Genomic DNA, 22,846 nt, shown 5'->3' with positions numbered 1-22,846 from the left:
TTGTATTTTTCCATGTATTTTTATGTGTTAGAGAAGCTGAGTCATGACTTATGTTAGAAATCATGCTTAGGGAAATATTGGTATTATTGGGACCCACTGAGGTCAGTTCTGCTGTCGAAGTATATGTTTAAATTGTAATTTCGTACTCAGTCATATACATTCATTGCATATCATATCTCAGTCTCTGTTGTTATTTATTGATACATCATATCATCATTTTGGGCTAGTTTCATAATACTGTGAGCCCGAGAGACTGGAGAGATTGATGACTGAGTGAGGCCGAGGGCCTGATTTTTGAGATATTGATATTATAGCACGTGAGTTGTCCATGCAGCACGTGAGTTATCCGTGCGGATCTAGATATTGATACAATAGCACGTGAGTTGTATGTGGAATACATGAGTTATCAGTACGGATCAAGATGTTGATACTATAGCACGTAAGTTGTCCGTGCAGCACATGAGTTATCCGTGCGAATTCAGATATTTATACTATAGCACGTGAGTTGTCCGTGCGGTTTATAGCGCTTGGGCTGAAGGAGACCCTCTAGAGTCTGTACACCCCCCCAATGAGTACAGGTACTTACTGAGTACCGAGTGCCGAGCGATTGGGAAGATTGAGTGATTGTGAGGAATGAGTGACTATGAGGACTGTGTGACTGGGAGAGCTGAGTGAATTGATACTCTAAGAGTATGCATATGATTTTATTATCGAGTTGTATCGCATTGATATGCGCACTTGGCATACAAGCATAGAGATGCATTTTTCCTCGTGCTGTACGATATTGCGTTATTCATGACTTCACATACTCATTGACATGTAGGCATAGAGATGTATTTTCCTCATGCCATTTGAAAATGAAACATCCTATCTGTTATTGAAAAGTTTTTGGAAAAATCACAGTTTTACAAAACGTACTCATATTTTGGTGATTTCGCTAAAAGATTCGATTTTTCACTGATATACTTGAAAATCAAGCCTATTTTTCTGGAACTGTGAACGAGCTGAGCATTTTATCTCTGAGCTACTTCTTTTATTACTTCTATTATGTTGTTATGAACTGTTGTTGGCTATTGGTGTTGGACCCTGACCTTTGTTCTACCTCGTCACTACTTTCAACCTAATGTTAGGTTTGTTACTTATTGAGTACATGGGGTCGGTTGTACTCATACTACACTTCTGCACCTTGCGTGCAGATATTGGATGTTGATGTTGCTGTGATCGACGGGAGGTGGATTTGAAGATGTACCTGTGTCCCGGTCATAACTGCCTCTTGTTCATGGTAGCCTTAGATTTATAAAAATTTGTTTATATATATATTTCGAACAGATGATGTATTTATTTCATATAAGCTTTGTAAATTCTAATCTTAGAAGCTCATGATTTGTACTACCAATCCTTGGGGAGTGTATTAGAGTCAGTTAAATATTAATTAAATTGGATAATTATTAATTGGCTTATCTGACGGGTTGGGTTAGGTACCATCACGACTAGGTAGATTTTGGGTCGTGACAATCTACATTAAGCTTGACACAGTCTTGAGTAGGCTTTTCCCAAATAATAATTTGCGATTGGATCGCAAGTTTCAAATTAGCAACAACTTTATATTTATCAAGCCATTAGGTAGGAAGTTGTAAGGTAGGAAAGTGACTTTTAAGAATGAGGTTGATATAGTTGGTAACTTGATGGATTATGTACCAACTAGACATATTCTTATTATCAAACCTGGCCGCACACCTACTTTTTCATATATCCCAGTAAATTACCAAAGGAAGACACCGAATCATAGTAGCATGGATATCATTCTTGGGTTTGGTCAGCCACCACATCATAAATCTATGTCTAATGTGATGGTTGTTGTGTTGAACATAGCTAGATGTGCAAAAGTAGGACCAAACCATATCAGCAATCTGGCTCCCATTAAGAAGGTGGTCAGCATCTTCTTCCTTATAAATGGAACAACAAGAATATCTGAATGGAATTACCACACCAAATTTTTTGAGGGCATAATTTGTAGTAATTTTTTTTTGTAAAAACCTTTTCACAAAGAAAGAAATCTTACATGGGATGCCTTTATGCCAGATTTTCCTACCATGAAGAGTGCCCTCTTTTCTTTCCCTAAGTAGTTGCCTAAGAGATTTGGTAAAAAAAATTCAAGTGGGTTCAAGGAGCCAGTAAGGGCAGTATTTACCGCTTCCATTAATCTCTAACTTTTCAATAGTATTGACAACATTCATAAGGAGTAAATTTTGAAGTTTGTCATAATTTCATGTCCCATTCTGAATGAATTCTTTCACTCTGGTATGCTTAGAAGCCCTCTCCAGATGGATAAAAGACACTAGAGCACCCAAATCTGTCCAATTATCCCGCCAGAATGCCACATCTCCAGTTCCATAAGATATGAGGTTCAACATCGTTCTTGATGTCCATCATCCTCCTCCAAGTATGAGAGTGGCCGTAATTCCATTTTTTCCCCACAAGGTGGGATTTTTTGCAATATTTAGCCTAAAAAAAATCCTTCAAAATATTATTATGAGTCCTAAAGTTCCACCAAAGTTTGGCCGAGAAAGCCTTGCACACATCCTGTAAGCTCTAAAACTAACTCCCTATTCAAGAAACGAAAAGCATAACTCTTTTCATGCATATAATATTTATTTCTGGTTGTTACTTAATTTTATTGTATTGCATCGTTAAATGTGTTGTCTTGTCACAAATAAAAGTTTTATTTTATGTAACGACCCAATTTGATGCATATTGTTACCTTATATTTTTTCTCATTTTGTCGTTAATTATATTTAATAATTTTTTCCCTTTATCCTATCTTTTGTTATAATAACATTACCTCGTAACTTATTTTTTTAATAATATTGTAAGATTATTCTTTAAACTGCGGGTACGTGACATTATGAAACGGCGAAAAATGATACTCCCCATGTTCCAATTTATTTGAACCTACTTGATTGGGGACGGAGTTTAAGAAAAAAATAAAGACTTTTAAAACTTGTGGTGATAAACAAGCCATAACATTTGTGTGACTATAATTCTTTTGAAACTTGTGGTGTTAAGCATGCCTTATATTGGGAGTTTAAGATAAATTATTTTCAACTTTAGAAAGATGCCATTCTTTTTGGAGTGGACCACGAAGGAAATATGTTCATATAAACTGAAATAGAGAAAGTACAATTTATTCAAACATTATATTTAATAGTACAACACAATATAATATAAAACAATACAAAGTTAATACATTATGAAACGATACCCAATAACTATCCAAACAAGTTGTAAACGTTAATTTCTCTTTAGTGATGTTGGAAAATTTTGAAATATAAAATAATTTGATACCTTTTTGAAAAAGTATTTCACTTCCTGAAGAAGTATATCCTTCCCATGAAATTAAAGTCTATTGTTGATCGTTGATAGTTGGAACTAGGAGAAATGCCATTATATGGTCTTCTAAGTTCTTTGGGGAATGATATAAAATAAATTGTTAGTTGGGTGCTAGACAACTCTAACTTGAAATTGCATAGTATACAGTAAGACTATAATGGAATTATTACATTACGTATTTTTTTTAGAAAGAATTACAAGAAAATATACGTGACTTCATACCATAATAAAAAATAGCCCATGTTTTTATGTTTTACCAGATCTATCCCATATTGTACATATTTTGAAAACACTAACAAATTCAAAATTTGTGTTCTTACAACCATTGCTTCTAAAAGTTATGGAGTTAAATCTGTGTTCTCACCACCATTGCTTTCACTCTCTCTTTTTCTCACATCTTCTACATATGCTTCAAGGGGCCGAGCCGTGTATTTTCTGGTCCCCCCTCCTCCCGTGTCACCTGGTTGCAATGTAAGAAAATTGAAGAGTAGAAATTCACCATTGAAGGCCATTCAAAGCTTTGCTTTCGAATATATGATTTTTTGAGTTTGTTAGTTGTTTGGATTGGGTGCTGTTCCAATTGATTGAAAATATCAAAAGGAGTTCAAAATTTAAATTTGAAATGATTTGGATTAGAATTGAGTTAAATTTAAGAAAAGACGCAAGGAAGAAGAAGAAGTCAGTTTTTTGTATAATTATGTATAATCTTGTATAATAGTATTTATGAGTGTATAAACACATCTTATACACTATTATACATTTTTATACACTTTTATACAAGCGTATGTAGACAAAATTCTTTCACGATTTTCAGTTGCAATTCTTGTTCAAAACCAATCCAAATCTCCATTAAATGACTTCAAATTTTATATACAACCTCCTTATACTATTTCTAACAAGTCTAAATAACACCAACTCCAAATTTCTCAAAAAATTAAATTCGAAATTTAAACCCACATATTTAAGCTTGTTAAAAATCTAATTTTTACCACCCAAATGGATTTAATTTATTAAACTAATATTTGAGTCACGGTTAATTATTCAAAAATTAACTTAAAAGCTTGAGCAATCTTATTTAAAAATTAAATAGTAATTTCGAAAATCTATTGGAATTGAATGTTGAATCTTAGCTTATTATTTTTGGGATGCAATTTTTATAAATTAAAATGAGAGCTATAGAATTAAAAAGTAGGGAGTCCAGTTATTTTTATGTGAAATTTTTCCTTTTTTATGAGTTGACGTGAAGACATGTAGTCATTAGACAAATAGTACAAATTACTACTACTTGTATCGTTTGACAACCACGTGCGAGTCAAATTTATTTTGCTCTGAAAGTGTGGGTAGATAACTCTAAATATAAATCAATAAAAATGATGTAAAATAGTTGTAGTACTTCCCATTATATGAGCTCTACAATATTTTATTGAACACGACACAAAAGCATAGACTTATTTGCAACTTACACACACAACTTAATTACACATTAAGTTAAATTTAAATTTAATTATTGATTACATAAATATTATGTATTTACTCATATATGTGGAAGAATAACATAAATAAAAATAATAATAACTTAAGAAAATATTTCTTAAAATTTTAGACCACAAAGCTATTGCTAATTAGAAACTTATACTTTTTACGAAATAAGAAAAAAATACATCAATACTTATTACAGTTCAATTCACAATCATATAAAATATCTAACTTTATTCCAACACTTAGGTTGTTTAGTTAATCTAGCATCTTCTTGCGAGTATATACATGTGGATCTTGCACATTATTTGTGAATTATAACATACTTTTATTTTATCAAATTGCAATATTACATAAGAAAATATTAGTAGCACTTATTGATAGTAGTACTAACGGTCATTTCCCTAACAGTAATGCACCCAGAAATATGACTACGATATGTAAAATATTGCAAATTTAAACCCTCACTCCAACAAATCTATAGGGCTATGAAAATATATGACCACGAGTATATAAAATATCATAATCGTTAAACTCATTCGCATATATTTCAAATCTACATGGCTGGTAAATATTTACATCTCTTGCCCCGCGGCAGTGGCATTTTTGTAATTACGAAAACTTACAACAGCCAAATTATATTGTAATTAGTAAAGTGCTCATTTTGAATTGACGGATGAGATTCATCATTTCGAATGATCAATGGCCTATATTTTCAGGTTGGTCAAAGCAAGGAAAATGCAAGGACTGAGACTTTTCTTGTACTTTTGCGTTCTCCCCAAGTTACCGTTACCGTTATCTTTTTACGGAGGTAAACTTTTTACTGCTATTACAGCGGCTACCGGCGGTGAAAAAGACTGACGACGGACGAAAACGTGAAGGGAGGTTTCTTCCGTTGAATATATATCAAATTTCTCACGCTTTAGCAATTGAAAAAGAAAAGAAAATTAAAAAAAAAAGAAGAAAATAAAGCATTTAATATAACTTATATATTAGAGAGAGAAAGAGAGACGTAAAGAGAGAGACTTTATAATTTCTTCCATCATCTTTTCTTCATTATTATCCGATCCTTCAAATCTTTCTTCATACGCTTAATATGTATGCATATACGTACAAAATTTGTATATGAGTTAGGAATCTATCTCTATTTCTGTTCAAGTACTGAAAGCCTAAAAATTCAATTTTCAGGATCATCTGATCCAAATTTGTACATATTCTTTGTGATTTCTTTGTAAAAATATATATTTGATTTATGAATTTGATGTACAGGTAGATAAAGATTTGTCAAGTGCATAATACAACAAAGAAAGTTTTTTGAAAAATTTGTTGTTGTGTTTTACTAGAAGTTTAAAGTTTTGATTTTCATTTTTATCTTGTGGGGTTTGGTAGTTGTGTTCATTATTGTAAAGTAAAGGGAAGTTTAGAAGAAGACAGATTGGGATTCAATAGCTTTTTTGTGCTATTCTGTTGTGATTTGAAGAAGCGGTGATTTTTCAGTTGTGGGGTTTGGATTTTTCCTGTGTTGGAAGCAAAAGATGAAGACAGCTGTGAAATTAAAGTTTAAGACTTTTCCCATGTAACGTTTTTTCCCTAGGGCTTATCAAGAAGTGGTGATATATAGGAATAAGCTTAAGGGTTATGATCAGGAGAGTAGAAAATAGAAGATTCAAGAATCAGAGGGTTGTTTTTTATTTTAGTGTTGTATTTGTTTTGCCCTTGTGGTCTGGGGCATGGGAATGAGGAATGATGACCAAAAACCTCCTCTTGAAGGTGGAGTAGTGCCTAGGTCAGGGAGGGGCAAGCATGGTGTTTTCCCGAGTTCATTTCGAGCTCTCTCTAAGATTGTATCCTCTGGTGCCTCAACTGTTGCTTCCACAGTTAAGTCAGCAGCTTCAGCTGCTTCGGCTATCGTGGAGAGGGATAATGAGTCCAGCCATGATCAGGTGCTATTCCCGTGTTCCTATGCCCTTTTGTAGTTTGTAGGTGTAAAAAGATTGAAACTTATATACTTGTTAACCAGGGGTTGCTACTTGTATATTTATAGTTGAATGTCTTGAATTCTGGAAGCAGTTGGTTAATGCAGTTCTGGTTGCAACTCCTTAATGCTTTGAATGTTATACTAATTTTACCTTAAACGAGTAACGGCTGAAAATGACAATATTTCAGTTTACTTTATACGGTGTATTGTTCCCCTCTTTTGTGGTTAGTATTCTTTGCACAAAATTTAGCTCCCAAGTAGAACTTATGTCGGTTAAGCTTCTGAGGTTGCATATCATGTGAACTTTTTCTTGTTGCCACAGCGAGAGTGAATATAAGCAAAAGAAATGTATCATAATTATATGGATCAGCAGGGGAAGTGAGATACTTCCACATTGACTGATCTGCTATCATTCCTATTTAGTTTATCATGGCCTCTTTCTCTCTCCAATGACAATTACACTTTTGATTATGCCGTATATTGTGTATATATGCATATTTAATGGCCTCTTTTCCTTATAAAAAAAGAAAGGATATGCATATCTTAACTGGTACATGGGTAGCATTAGGTTCTTTGGGAGAGACCTGTTTGATCGGGCATGCTTATTGAATTAGGAATACAATTTTCTGGATGCATTTGTGATCAGGGGATATTCATAATTGCAAAATGACCTTTTCTTCGATATAGTATCATAGGAGTTGGGACCCATGGATGAGTTTGTCGGGTTCTTCTTATCTCGTTTTGAAAAGCATGCTAAAGCTACCAGAGATTTTGTTCTTGTAGTGTTTTTTAGATTTCATGCTATGTGACGGCATATAACCTTTTTTCATTTAATGTGGTGTTTTGGCTCTTTCGTACAGTTCGTTAGAGTTATTGATATTTTACTTTATTTGTGGACTGCTAACTTCCGTTTTGTCGTGTTGGTCTAAGATCCCGCGTGGGTTTTGTCTGGTTGTTGTTTCTACATGAATGATCCTTATGCATAATTGGACCTTTTTTCTTTTGATTTTTTTGCCATTGTCGTGTATCCAGATTTATCGAATCATACCATATGTGGCATACTAGTGTTGCACTTAAGAATTTAAATGCATGTTAATGTTGCTTGAACTTTAATACTACGAATGGGAGTGTTAATCATATTTTTTTAACCCAAAAAAATGGGAGTGTTAATCATATGTAGAGAATGGAGGTCTGAAGACAGATGACAAAAAATTCATGTTACCATGTCCTTGTAATTTGGGTGGGCTTGAGTGTTGGGTCAAATAAAGGTAGTGAAAGTTTGGCCAACCTTAGAGAAGTTTTGGGGCACAGGGAGGGTGGAAGAGTGCGTGAAAGAGACATGGCATTAATGAAAGAAAGTGTGAGCTGGAGATCCATGGCCTTAATTATAGGAGATCGTCATGGACTTTAAACTTTAAACGTGCTTTTATGAAAAGATTTAACCAATAAATGCAAAAATTTAACCAATTTCCCTCACCCCATGCAAAAAAAGAAAAAGCTTATGTCATCTGGGGCAATCAGAAGTTTGAAGTAATGGAGATTTTATACTTTATTTCTTTGACAAGTAATGTAGGTTTATAGTCCAAAAGGAAAGGTAAATCGCCTACGACTATGTAATTTAATGCATTACAAGCTAGGCACTTGTGTTTTGGTGCCTGTAGCTGGTGAATTTCCGTCCAAACAAAGGTTTCCGTTCCCTCCACTTAACTTCAAATTACAAAGATGCTTTTGTCGGTAGAACAAAAAGGGCAGCCTGGTGCACGAAGCTTTCCGCATTCATGCAAGATCCGCGGACGGGCCGCACCCCTAGAGGGTATAATGTAGGCAGCCTACCCTGAATCAAGAGTCAGTGGCTGGTTCCACGGCTCGCACCCTTGACCTGTAGGTCATGCAGAAACAACTTTATCGTTGCTTCAAACTCCCCTTCCATGTGTAGAACAAAAAGAAAAAGAAAAAGAGTTATTCGTGGACAATAATATAAATTGTATAACAGTGCTTTGGCATAGATGCCAAACTTCAGAAGGCAGTTGCAGGGTTGGACATTAAAAATTAGATGCTGCTGTTGGAAAAGCTTTAGGGTCTGATTCATGATGGGAAGGTAGAGCCGGGCAGAGGCGGATTTACGGTCTACCAAAGGGTTCACCTGAACCCGTAGTCTTCGACAAAAATTGTGTATATTATGTGTAATAATTCATATAATTTGTCTAAGTACTACCTTTGTGAACCCATGGTTAGATTTGTGTTGTTGGTTCACTGGTTAAGTAGTTGAAATTTTTCCTTGGGGACCAGGGTTCGATCCTTGTTGAGCTCATCTATTTTTTTTATTAATAAAATCAAACTAGTGGTGAACCCATCCTCTAAGAATCCTGAGTTCGCCCCTGGAGCCAGGATGCTCTGGAAGGAAGATTTAATTAAAAGTCAGGGGCCTTCTTGGGGCAATCCTAGCTGGTGATAAGCTTGAAGAATATAAGAGGGATTTATACAACTATTGGTTGCTTTATTTTAAGGCTGAAAAGCCTGATGATTGTCTTCTGATGGGCTGATTCTCAAGTATTAAGTGTAGATTAGGTTGATACCTTGATAAGTTGAGGAGTTAACATTAACTTGTGATTCTTTTTTTGTGCAATTGTAATTTTGAATCCGGTTTCAAAGATATGGCTAAGGGGCCATAAGATTTCCAGATCAATTTTCATGATGATCCTAATACTGAAAGCTAGCGAATATTTACTTTGGTTGTTTGATTTGGTCAAACTGCACATACATGCATATACCCCCCCCCCCCCCCACCCCACCACACACACACACACATTTATATGTATGTATTAAGTAGGTTGTTCATTGTTGGATGTCTAATTTTTAGATAGCATTTTATGATATTAGTTCAAATATTTTTGTTGCTCGTGCTTAGAGATTCATTGTGTTGCTATGTGAATAAGGTCGGAACTTTGATGCTCTTGCAAAGGGAAATGTAGCGTATTTCATATTCCTCTTCTACCACACACAGGTTCTCTGGGCCGGGTTTGACATGTTGGAATGTGAGAGAGGCACAACTCGGCAAATTTTGCTCCTGGGGTGTCGTTATGGCTTCCAAGTTTGGGATGTTGAAGATGGTGATAATGTGTGCAACTTAGTTTCCAGGCATGATGGTCCTGTTTCTTTTGTGCAAGTGTTACCGAAACTAATAGCATCGAAGATTCCTGACGACAAATTTTCTGTTAGTCGCCCAATGTTGATACTTTGTGCCGATGGATCTTTTTCTGGTGGTAGTAACAGTGGGGAGGGCATAGGAACTCCTCATAATGGAGCCTTCCAACATAATCATAACCAAGCAAGTGCCACTTTTCTGCCTACTGTTGTTTGGTTTTATTCCTTGAGATCTCACTCTTACGTGCATCAATTGAAGTTCAGATCAGTTGTTCACTTGGTAAGGTGCAGCTCCCGAGTGATTGCAATCTTACAAGCAGCTCAGGTATCTGACATGATGTCACAAAGTTTTACTCAGGTTTATCTGGCTAGACATAAGGATTACATTGCTTTTATTGCAGATACACTGTTTTGATGCTGCAACTCTAGAGAGGGAATATACTATTGTCACCAATCCTGTTGTCACGGGGTTTCCTGCTCCTGGAACCATAGGTGTGGGACCTCTCGCAGTAGGTCCCAGGTGGATAGCCTATAGTGGAAGCCAGTTTCAGTCTCGAATTCTGGTCGAGTCAATCCACAGCACCTTACTCCTTCGGCTAGTTTCCCAAGTCCAGCTCCAAATGGGAGCCTTGTCGCTCATTATGCAAAGGAATCAAGCAAGCAACTTGCTGCTGGTATTGTGACTCTAGGGGACATTGGGTACAAGAAGCTGTCGAGGTACTATTCTGAACTGCGACCAGATGGTAATAGTTCTCAGTCTGGGAGTGCTCGTGTAAAGGTGCCCGGAGCTGCTAATGGTCATTTTCCAGATGCGGACAGTGTTGGAATGGTATAAGCTACTCTTATCAACTGTCTTTCAAAAATGTTGGTTTAAATTTTTATGAAGTCATTTTTAGGCTTTTGGGAGCTTTGCCAACATTTACTTTTATCATCATATTAACTCTCATGCCGTGTCTACCGTTCTGTGGACATTTATGTATGTCCACACATTTTGGGCTTTGTATTTTATTATTTCTAATGGTGGTAAGTGATTACCGTTCAGTGCTCTATATATAGTGGTGGGTTTGACCAGCATTGAACTCTGATCTAACTTGTTTCATTTTGTGCATCTGCAGGTCATAGTCAGGGACATCGTCAGCAAAGTTCTTGTTGCGCAGTTTAGGGCACATAAGAGTCCCATTTCAGCTTTGTGCTTTGATCCTAGCACTACTCTTCTGGTGACAGCTTCAGTTCAAGGTCATAATATCAATGTATTTCGTATAATGCCTGGACTATCTGGGTCTTCTTATGTCCATCTTTATACGCTGCAGCGTGGACTGACCAACGCTGTAAGTATTCCTAAGTTGCTTTTTCTTCCTTATTGAATTTGTTTGGTTCTTGAGGCTTGAAGTCAATTATTATTTCCTTTTGAAAATCTCAGGTCATACAAGACATAAGTTTTAGTAGTGATAGCCGGTGGATTATGATAAGCTCTTCTAGAGGAACTGGCCATCTTTTTGCGATATCTCCTTCAGGGAGATCAGTTGATTTTCACACTGCTGATGCATGTTTTAGTGCTTGCACTAATGGCTCTGGGGTGATGACAAAACCTTCAGCTCAGAGGACCATGAATTCTCAAGTGCTTAATCAACAAAGCATTTGTGGATCTAGCCCACCCGTGGCACTTTCTGCTGTTGGCCGAATAAGGAGTGGAGCTAATGGTTGGAAAAATACTCTAAGTGGTGCTGCCGCTGCTGCAACTGGAAACGTTAGCTCTCTATCTGGGTCCATTGCTTCAGCGTTTCAGCACTACAAAAACTATAACCAATATACAGATCCAGCCTTTCTAAAATCAAATTATCACTTGCTGGTTTTTTCTTCTCCTGGCTGTGTGATACAATATGCTTTACGTATGTGTTCTGGCCTAGATTCTGTTACAACCATTCCTGCAGTGGCTACAACATTTGAGTCAGGCGTTGAAGTTGATACCAGATTAGTCATAGATGCAATCCAGAAGTGGAATATTTTCCAGAAACAAAATCGCAAAGAGCGAGGTGGTAATATTGATATATATGGTGAAGTTGGAGATTCTGATAGCAGTAAAGTATTTCCTGAAAGCATAAAGGTGGAAAATGGTCTCTATTCCAAGACTAGGAACACAATCACAGAAGAAAAGAGAAGTTCTGATGAAAGACATCATATGTATATATCTGAAGTGGAGCTTGAAATGCATAAACCCCAGATTCCATTATGGGCAAAATCGGAGGTACTTCACTATTTGTATGGTACCTCAGTCTGTGTCAGTAAATCTCATGCTGTCATTGTGTAATGGCTGATATCTCCTTTGTGCTTTTGTAATTGTCTTGCAGATCTATTTTCAATCATTTGTTACAGATGGGATTAATGTAGGCGATGTCTGTGCTTTTAGAGGAGAGTCTGAGATAGAAGCAATTTCAACTCACTTAGTCGAGGCGAGATCAAAAGATTTAATTCCAGTTTTTGATTACATTCAAGCTTCCAAGACCCAGCAAGGGAGGTAATTAGTGTTTATTTCTGTTTGTGAATGCGTCATCCTTGTTATAGGAAGTTACCCAACTATTTGGGTCTGCTTGATGGTTTGTTAGTCGTGTTTTAAAACATGCATAAAGCTGAAATGTTCCTTTGGGCGGGCAATGACTGTTTTGTAGGTCATGTGTTAAATCGTTAGTTGTTGCACTGCTACATTTTGTAATGTTTTGCCCATACTTTCTTGTTGAAATATGGTTATGTTTTCTGAAGTTTAAGTGCTTGTTATTAGGGCATGTTTTAACAGTGACCATAGCCAGCAGTCACTTCCTAGGCTGGAGTTCTCTGGAAACTGCAATCTTATGGCTAATGGTGGTTATGGATCGCATCATTCTATGAATGGTCCCAGGAGCGAAGTTCACTGTGGCCGAGAAGTAACTGGGTTGGATGGTCGCCCAATGACAAGTCAAACAGCTAATGGCTTTGTAAATAGTAGTGAGAGCCCTAAAGCGGACAGCCGGCTTGCTTTTGTAAATAGTATGGAGAGCTCTGTGAAAGAGACACAGTCTAAGTTTGTAAATAATAACCTAGATGGCACAGAAATGGAGAATCATTTCGAAGATGAAGTTGACGACGTTGATTGAAGGTAACTGATTTTGCTTTCTTGCTTGTTTTCATCAGCTTTATGCATGCACTTTCAAATAAATGTAGGACACATGATAATAAGATTTTCCTCAGATCATTGAAGTCGTTGCACGCTCTCCCTAACTTCTGTAAGCTAAAAGAAGTGTCTTATTTTGAACATGGTGAGATGAATGAAAGCTAAAATAAGTATCTACAGTATGAGTTATCTCTGCTTCACTCTCATTTTTATGAATGAAAAATTTTCATTATTTGAAATTTCACTCTTTTTTGAATCTTGCAGTTGATTAATATATTGTCTTCATTATCTTGTCAGGTGTTTGTTATTCGTTGATTAAGTGGGAGGTCTCTGTAAGTGTTAATATTGGTGGGGGAAAATGTAGAGAAGGAAAGGGTATAGGTTTCCTTGACCCAACGAGCAAAGTCATGTGGATGCTCTGACTTTGTAAATATTAGACTCTGAAACTTGTCCAATAAATAGTTGTAATATGTAAAAATAATAGCTCGGATCTTATAACTTGTTGCTTTATTTGATTATTTTCGTTAACTTATATCTTAGTCTATCGTTAACAAAATATTTGGAGACAACGCCAAAAATGAATTACCTCGCCTGCGCTGTCGCTGCTCCTCCAGCTTGTTAACCGCGAATCCTTTTTAGTGAATTTTTTTTAGAACTATTTTTTCTGTGAATGAGTCTAAGGCGTAGTACGTGATAGAAATGGCATTTTAATAAGAACGTAGGAGTTCTTGCATTAGGAACCTTTTTTTGTTCAGTCAATTAATATTAGGAACGTCAAATACTATAATTATAAAGTCTTTGATGTCTAAAAAATAAGATTTACTAAATTGATCATAAAACTACTTATCAATTGTCATACTACTTATTTAGTACTGCTTAAGTCTAGAACATTGAAAATTTTGAAGTATAAAATCAGTAAGTTTCTATTTTTCACCTTCGCTTCCATTTTTAGTAGGAACCTTATTCCTCTAGATCAATGATTCAATTCACAAAAAAGACTAATCTTGAACGAAAGGTCCTTACCAAATGACAGGTGATCAACTAACGTTTCAATAACGAAAACGGTTAGATAACTCCTTTGGCTTGTTTTTAAGCATTAATAAAAAAGAGTTATTTTCTTCTAGAATATTAAAAATTAGTTAAAAGTTTTCACAGGAAACAGGTTTGAAAGGAGGATATAACTTATTATACCCTTAAATGATAAAACTTAAAACTTTCATGGGAAACTGATTTGGAAAGCAGTGAACTACAATTACCTTTTAGGATGAGTTGATATTTATTCAACCTTTGAATGAATACATGGTCCATACAACTTGTCAAATATTTTGACCCTTAAAAAACACATATTAAACTCACCCAAGTCAAAATGGCGTGCATAGATGAATAGATGATGATGTTAATTGCCTGATCAGACAAAAGACATTGAATTCATTGAGCATAATTGGATTAATTAAGCAAATAATATAAACTCTAGGAAACCAAACTCAATTCACGTGGAAGAGTATTAAAGTTAATCTCCAAACTGCCCAGAAACAAGCAAATAGTTATCTCTGGATAACTTTACCACAAATTATGCTGCTAACTTGTATAAGGCAGTGTAATATTTACAATAATTAAAATAGTCTAATGTTTCCAAAATAGGTTTAGCTCCAACAAACCAACAACTAGAGGCCTGACCCCACCAGGATTTAGATTTTGGAGTCACCCTGGTATGATGACTAAGGAAAAGAAAAGGAGAAAGACAGTGCGTCATTTTCCATTTTAGAAACTCTGTTCAATCAAAAGCCTAAACTTCTACATTGTATAAATCAAGCTTCTATTCTTTAACAACTTCATGTGGAGGCAAAGTGAAGCAACACCAAACTCTGCTACTACAATTCTTTATTAGTGTTGTGTCTCTTTCCTTCAAACTACTACTACTACAATTCTTGAGTTTTCTTTCATGTGAAAAATTAATATACAAACTTGGTAAAACCTGCATATGTAACCTCTATACTAAGCAAGGTTAGGTGATTGAAAACAACTCTACCACTCCTTTCCCTCTCCAAGTACTTCCTTTTACAGCATCTCTCTACAGAGGTCTTCTGCATTCTACTCAACTTCTTCTCTGAGTTATTGCCTAATGAATGACTAGACTAAAAGTACCAACATTTTGGTTATAGTCAGAGTTCAAGCACTGTGGCTTTTTTCTGCCTATTTTTGGGTGGCTCCTTTTCCTTTTGTTATTGAATGCTAAAAGCAATGCAGCTCCACATATCACCAAGTCTAAGGCATGTCACTGTTCTCCCTGCTAAAGGTTTCAAGGACTTTATTAAAGTAAAAGTTGGCTCCAAAAGATTATCGTATCGCATGGTCTTCTACTTCCTCCTGTTCCTTACTTTCCTGCTCCGGTTTGTCTTTGTGTTAACAGCTATAGACACCATCGATGGAGAACGAAAATGTTCGACCCTAGGTGCATCTCTCTCTCTCTTTCTATAGTGCTATATACAAGATTTGAAAAATATGTTCAGGTACATTAATTAAGCAGCATTAGGAAAAGGATAATGGAGGAATTTAGTTTCATGCATAATCTTACATAGTGTTAGCAAATATTCAGTTGCTACAGATATAACAGCTCTAGAAGCAGTAATGCTACCATCTCTTATAACATACTAGCAGTAATGCATAGTAAGTACATCGCGAAATATATGTGTTACAATGGAAATAAAAATAGCAAATGCATACTATGTTTTAGAGAGTCGAAGATAATCAGAACAATGTTGCTCAAGTTAGCTGTAGCTTGTAAAAGAAAACTAAATCTGTCCTTACTTAACTTACCTGACATTGAGATATTTGTGATCATCCAAATGTTCTTACTCATTTATGAATACAGAAAACTTAAGTTGATGTTACTAGATATGCATTGAATTTAAACTTGCCTTACTGAAGGAACTGCAGAATCTGTTAAATTTGGAAAGAGGATACTTAGAGATCTTTCTCAGGGAAGCGAACAGATAAAAAGTTTACATCTATTTCTGCAGATTAAAGGCTTGACACATATATCACCTTTCACTTTCCTCCTTTGTTTACTTTCATGGACGATAAGGCTGAAAATCATTCTGCTATATGCATTCTAAAAATATCATTTTACTACAGGTTGCTTGGGGAAAAAAATTGGACCAAGGATTTTGGGGAAACGGCTTGAATCAACTGTATGCTTCTGAGTCGTGTATCTTTTCCCTGTGCATAACACTGTGACATTCCCCTATTGAATAATGAAGATATCCCCCCTTACTAGTGCTTTTATTAGCTAATTTTGGGATTACATATTCTTGTCTCTTATTTACCTTGCATTTGCTAGGTTCCCGAGGTGATATACCAAGTATTAGAGGAACCTTCGGACCAAACTGAAATGCGAACAAGGCCCGAATCTCCTCAAACATTAGATGAGTTTATTGCAGAAATGAAGGATGGAAGACCAGACGCAAAAACCTTTGCTGTCAAGCTCAAAGCTATGGTATTATGTTCTTATCGTGCATTCCACAACATATACAGGAATATACATATAATGAAGCAAAAGGCCATAAGATATCGACAATTCAGACACTCTAGGCAAAAAGGAAATCCTATGATCAATCTAAATGTAAACAGTTTCTCATAATGTGACTGGTTCCAAGTCAAAGCCTGATTAGTGCATATTCCCTTTGTAGGTCACACTGCTAGAACAGACGACGAGAACTGCCAAAATCCAAGAATACCTGTATCGACATGTGGCATCTAGTAGCATCCCAAAACAGCTGCACTGCCTTGCTCTCAAGCTCGCGCATGAGCATTCCACCAATTCCAATGCCCGTCTCCAATTACCATCGCCTGAACTTGTCCCCGCCCTTGTTGATAACTCATACTTCCATTTCGTCCTTGCCTCTGACAATGTTCTTTCTGCTTCAGTTGTTGCTTCATCACTCGTGCAGAATTTCTTGCGCCCTGAAAAAATAGTCCTTCACATAATCACAGATAGAAAAACCTATGCACCTATGCAAGCTTGGTTTTCATTGCATCCTTTAACACCGGCTGTCATTGAGGTTAAAGGGTTGCATCATTTCGATTGGTTCACAAAGGGGAAGGTACCGGTTCTGGAAGCTATGGAGAAAGACCAAAAAGCTAGATCACAGTTCAGGGGAGGGTCATCAGCAATTGTGGCAAACAAAACTGAGAAGCCTAAGATCATCGCAGCAAAATTACAAGCACTCAGTCCCAAGTATAATTCACTAATGAACCACATAAGGATACATTTGCCAGAGGTAAGACACTGAAAGACATATATCTTTCACTTGAATTACATGTAACATCCACGAGTGACGGTAAATTCCCATTTTCCTGGATAATGATTATATACTGAGAATATAAATCTCTTTTCAGTTGTATCCCAGTCTGGATAAGGTAGTATTCCTGGATGATGACATCGTCGTTCAAACGGATCTTTCACCTCTATGGGACATTGACATGAATGGCAAGGTGAACGGAGCAGTGGAGACATGCAGGGGAGGGGACAAGTATGTCATGTCAAAGCGCTTCAAAAGTTATTTAAACTTCTCCCATCCTCTAATAGCAAGAAGCTTTAATCCCAGCGAATGCGCGTGGGCCTATGGCATGAATATTTTTGATCTAGAAGCATGGAGGAAAACAAATATAAGTCAGACATACCACTACTGGCTCGAACAGGTAAACTACAAGTGACATCAAAAAAGGTTTTTGTTTGCAAAGTTATCGAAAGTCATAATTGAACATTCTATCATAAAGTTTTGCTTTTCGTATGCAGAACTTGAAATCGGACCTAAGTTTATGGCAGCTAGGGACATTACCTCCTGGTCTAATTGCATTTCATGGCCACGTCCACGCCATTGATCCCTTTTGGCACATGCTAGGACTGGGGTACCAAGATAATACAACTGTAGCGGAAGCTCAAAATGCTGGTGTGATCCACTTCAACGGTCGAGCAAAACCTTGGCTAGATATAGCATTTCCACAACTTCGTCCATTGTGGACAAAGTACGTTAACTTCTCTGATAAATTTATCAAAAGCTGTCATATTAGAGCATCTTGAGTTGACCTGGGATAAGAGTAATGTTGATAAATGAGAGAACAAAGTTCGGTCACAGGAATGGAGGCCTCCAATTCCTGATGCAAGATGGCAATAGCCCTGAGCTTGACACCCTGGAACTCCTACTGATCACTTGAATTTCTGGTTCTCCAATGTATTTTATTTTGCAGTTTAGATTCTATACGGTATGATGGATTCTTTCAACCAAAAATGCTTATACAGATGGTAAAAAAGATACTATTTTCGTTCGCCGTGTTAAGTGTATTTCCAGGTCTATCAAGCAGGATTAGCAAATAATTAACATATGATGATATATTGGGAAATGAAAATACTACACAGACCAAAGGATAAAGTGATTGCAGTACATAGCTTCCACCTCCTTCCAGTAAGAATTAACATCTTGTTTTATCTTGACTAACAGTAAGTCAACTATTCCACAAAATTTGAAAACAAATCATATTATTGTGCAAAGATACAAGAGAGCATCCCTCATTCGAAAAGGTTTTACTTCCACAAACCAAATATTCTTATTAGAGGAGACAACAACAACATACTCAGTGTATTCCCACAAGTGGGGTCTGAGAATGGTAGTGTGTACGCAGACCTTACCCCTACCTTGTGCGGGTAGAGGGGTTGTTTCCCATAGATCTTATTAAAGGAGACAACAACATCAATTAGACAATTACTACGTCTCAACCCCAAGCCAGACTGTTTAGTTGCTTAGCCATACGATGAAAGTTTGGGAGAGGGAGGTTGAAGTGAGGGTGAGAAGCAGTGTGTTCATTTCTGAGAACCAGTTCGGTTTCATGCCGGGACGTTCGACTATGGAAGCTATTCATCTGGTGAGGAGATTGGTGGAGCGGTATAGGGAGATGAATAAGCACTTACATAGGGTGTTCATTTACCTAGAAAAAGCTTATGATAAGGTCCCGAGAGAGTGCTTTGGAGATGCTTGGAAGCTAAAGGGGGTCCCAATAGCCTATATTAGGGGTGATTAAGGACATATATGATGGAGCTAAGATTCGGGTTAAAACGGCGGGAGGAGACTCAGAACACTTTCCAGTTGTGATGGGGTGCACCAGGGATCAGCTCTTAACCTATTTCTATTTTCCTTGGCGAAGGACGCATTGACGCGACACATTCAAGAGAGGTGCTGTCACGGGGGCGTTTTTAGTCATCCTAAAGTCACGCCCGTGCAGCAGTCAAGTTGCGCACTTGACTCAGCCTTTTCCAACACTTAGCCAAATTTTCAGCAAGTTTGGCCTTACACGAAATTAGGCAGCAAATATAAAGAGAACACAATCAAATACGGAAAAATCCCAACCTTTGAATTAATTCGAAAATCTACAAAGGAAACCCTCACTTTGCTATGAACACAAGTCGTCCACAGCCCACTTCGTCTAGCCAAGATCACCAGTCAATCTTGTACACTAAGACCTGCCCAATGCCCAGCCTTAGTCCCTTTTTGAAACACTTAGAAATCCTCACGTTTCTCTCTTGTATCCCTTACTGAATTTCACACAAAATTCTCACTTAAAATTTGACTAAGTCCAAAGGCGCCTATTTATAGCACATAGGCAGCCTTTGGGACTTGAGAGCACATGGACACTTGTTGTCTACAGCTTTTGCCACTTGGCGGGCTATTGCTAAATCTGATCCTAACTTGTAGTTGACATACCCAACTACATAGGTTCATTATCTCCACGAAATGATAGTGGATACAAGCACTAAACAAACATGGGTACAAGTAGTTACAAACAGGTAACCGCCCACTACTTTGGCATGTGCACTGCATATGCCCTTTGACTTGGTCAGCTATTGCACGCCCAAGGCTGGCATTGCGCCCAGCCTTAGCTCATTTTGACATTGCTCCGCACCAATGCCTTGCCCGTAACCTGCCGCCCATGATTTCTCCACACACGTCTGACGCCAATGCCGCCCGCACATGCCTTGGCCGAGTTTCTGCCTTGCCCATATCAACACTTGTTTCACCCGTGCCATTCCTTGTCTTTTGCTTCACATAGCCTTGCCTTAGATATTTAAATCATTTTCCATCATCCCGCACTGCCGTGTTTTAGCTTAGCCCGCACTTGGCGCTGCCACAACCTGAAGTGCCCGTGTCATTGACTTTGGGGCGTATGCCATGCCATGCCGCCCCAACTTGCCCACACTGTCTTGTCAAGCCTTTGCCAAGCATATCTTGCCTGCTCCAAGACCTTAGCCAATACTTGCACACAACAACCCACATGACAATGTCTTGTCCATTGCCCGCATGATCATTTTACACGCACATAGGCCAATGACAAGGTTATCACGCCCAATCTTTACCACAGTCGCGCCACGCCCAATGTCAAAGAGTCGGGCCCTTAACATGTGCCATGGTATATGTTATTTGTTGATGACATAGTTCTGATTGACGAGACACGAGGTGGTATTAACGTGAGGTTGGAGGTTTGGGGGCAGACCCTAGAGTCTAAGGGTTTCAAGTTGAGCAGGACCAAGACAGAATACTTGGAGTGCAAGTTCAACAACGTTACCCGGGAAGCGGACATGGGGGTGAGGCTTGGTACACAAGTTATCCCTAAGAGAGGTAGTTTCAAGTACCTTGGATCTATAATATAAGGTAACATGGAGATTGATGAGGATGTCACGTACCTTATCGGAGCTGGATGGATGAAGTGGAGGCTCGCTACTGATGTCTTGTGTGATAAAAATGTGTTGGTGAGACTTAAAGGTAAGTTCTACAAGGTTGTAGTTAGACCGACTATGTTGTATGGCGTAGAGTGTTGGCCGATCAAGAATACTCATGTATAGAAGATAAAAGTAGCTGAGATGAGAATATTAAGGTGGATGTGTGGGCACACCAGGTTGGATAATATTAGGAATGAAGTTATTCGGGATAAGGTGGGAGTGACTTCTGTAGAGGAAAAGATGCGGGAGGCGAGGTTGAGATGGTTCAGGCATGTTAAGAGGAGAAGTATAGAAGCCCCAGTCAGAAGGTGCGAGAGGTTAGCCTCAGTGGGTATCAGGAGGGGTAGAGGTAGGCCTAACAAGTCTTGGGGCGTGGTTATTAGGCGGGACATGGCGCAACTGGAGTTGACTGAGGACATGACCCTAAATAGGAGGGTGTGGAGATCGAGGATTATGGTACAAGGCTAGTAGGTAGTCGAGCGTATCTCTGTCTTTCCAGTTCGCTAGCATTAGTGTTAGTATGATATCCTTTTATTCATAGATTGCTATTATTACCTAGAGTTTAACTGCTTCTTGGTTTTAGTATTTTTATCTTGTTGTTATTCCTTCTTGTTGCAATTACTTTTGTCATCCGTTCTCCAGTCGAGGGTCTATCGAAAACAACCTCCCTGTCCTCAGTGGCAGAGCCAATTGATACCCATTCGTCCGGAAATTACACTGTGTAGTTTCGTAATTTTTATTTTATATGTATATATTAATTACTATACGTTGACTCTCATTTACTTGTTCGTGTGTTTACTTCTTTATATTTTGACACCCCTTGAAAATTCTGGCTCCGCTACTGCCTGCCCTTCTAGGATAGGGGTAAGGCTGCGTATATCTCACTCTCCCAGACCCCACTTGCGGAAAAATACCGGGCTTGTTATTGTTGTTGTTGTTGTTGATAACCCAAGCTAGGCTGTATGAATATATCATCTGCTCTATTTGGGCTTTGTTTCATTTCGGTACTCAAAAGTTTATCTTTTAGAAGAAATTTACTTCTCTAACTTAAGAGATTCTCTACATTTTTATGGGTATACAGATATCTAAACAAATTAAAAATACTAACTGGAGATTCAACCTGAGGCAGAGAAGTGAAATCTTTTGGCTCGTGTTTTCTCTTTGATCCCGCTGTTGTACGTACTAATTTTAACACCTAATTAACAGTAACGTCTAACGTCCGGTCCTCTTGTCACGGTTGATTGCATGCTCAATTTGAACTAGGGCTAAAAAATGGATGAATTCTTTAGTATTCTTGAATGTGGTATTACGGCCGCCCTTTCCCTACGTAACTAATCACAGACGAGAAAAAACAAGGACTAAAAATCCCACCCTTATCAAAGGATGGGTTAAAAAGTGAAGGGACTAAAGTTCGATGGGTTTCTAAAAATATATTCGGTCTCCAATTTGTACAGGTTATTTCTCTCTTAAAATTGTTGATGCTTGGAACAATATTATTACAACAACAACAACCAGTGAAATTTCACTAGTGGGGTCTGAAAAAATAATATCAAATAATATTATTGTGTTCGATAATTATGGATAGGTTAGCGCAGTTGCACATGCAAAGTATCCCCATTCACGTAAGGTCTAGGGAAAGGCCGCACTACAAGAGATGTGACGTAGATAATTTACCCTAATGCAAGCATTAATAGCTGCTTCCATTTCCACGGCTCGAACCCATGGTCTATAGGTCACACGGAGACAACTTCACCGTGTTCGACAATTATGTGATATCAAAATTTCATTCATTCAAGAAATTAGAACCATAGTTACACATTGCTCCAAAAACTGACACTGCCAAGATAGTCTTAAAAACAGGACGGATCCACCTTGCGGTTTACGGGTTCACGTGAACCCAATAACTTTTGTTCAAACAGTGTAAATATAAAATTTACTCGAG

At 37.5% G+C, this 22,846-nt stretch overlaps 1 protein-coding gene and 1 pseudogene across 1 annotated transcript; both read left to right on the top strand.

Moving 5' to 3' along the window:
* Window positions 1–5,836: 5,836 nt before the first annotated feature.
* LOC107832563 (autophagy-related protein 18f-like) lies at window positions 5,837–13,665 on the top strand (annotated as a pseudogene).
* Window positions 13,666–15,208: 1,543 nt separating this feature from the next.
* Window positions 15,209–18,464, top strand: LOC107832564 (putative galacturonosyltransferase 12). The gene is made up of 6 exons (XM_016660425.2): window positions 15,209–15,585; window positions 16,269–16,324; window positions 16,474–16,629; window positions 16,823–17,413; window positions 17,532–17,834; window positions 17,932–18,464. Exons 1-6 carry the CDS (start codon window positions 15,363–15,365, stop codon window positions 18,214–18,216), a joined length of 1,614 nt encoding a protein of 537 aa, XP_016515911.1. The 5' UTR covers window positions 15,209–15,362; the 3' UTR covers window positions 18,217–18,464.
* Window positions 18,465–22,846: the final 4,382 nt, after the last annotated feature.

The sequence above is a fragment of the Nicotiana tabacum genome, chromosome 2, assembly GCF_000715075.1.
Source record: "Nicotiana tabacum cultivar K326 chromosome 2, ASM71507v2, whole genome shotgun sequence".
In the NCBI taxonomy this organism is placed as follows: domain Eukaryota; kingdom Viridiplantae; phylum Streptophyta; class Magnoliopsida; order Solanales; family Solanaceae; genus Nicotiana; species Nicotiana tabacum.
The sequence above is the reverse complement of the archived record's forward strand: the minus strand, read 5'-3'. Positions and strand labels throughout refer to the sequence as shown.

Excerpts from the sequence above, each read along its gene's own strand:
- LOC107832564 (XM_016660425.2), top strand. The coding sequence starts at position 15,363 with ATGCTAAAAGCAATGCAGCTCCACATATCACCAAGTCTAAGGCATGTC. Across the intron at positions 15,586-16,268 it reads ACGAAAATGTTCGACCCTAG|GTTGCTTGGGGAAAAAAATT; the intron begins GTGCATCTCTCT and ends ATTTTACTACAG. Across the intron at positions 16,630-16,822 it reads CTGTCAAGCTCAAAGCTATG|GTCACACTGCTAGAACAGAC; the intron begins GTATTATGTTCT and ends TTCCCTTTGTAG.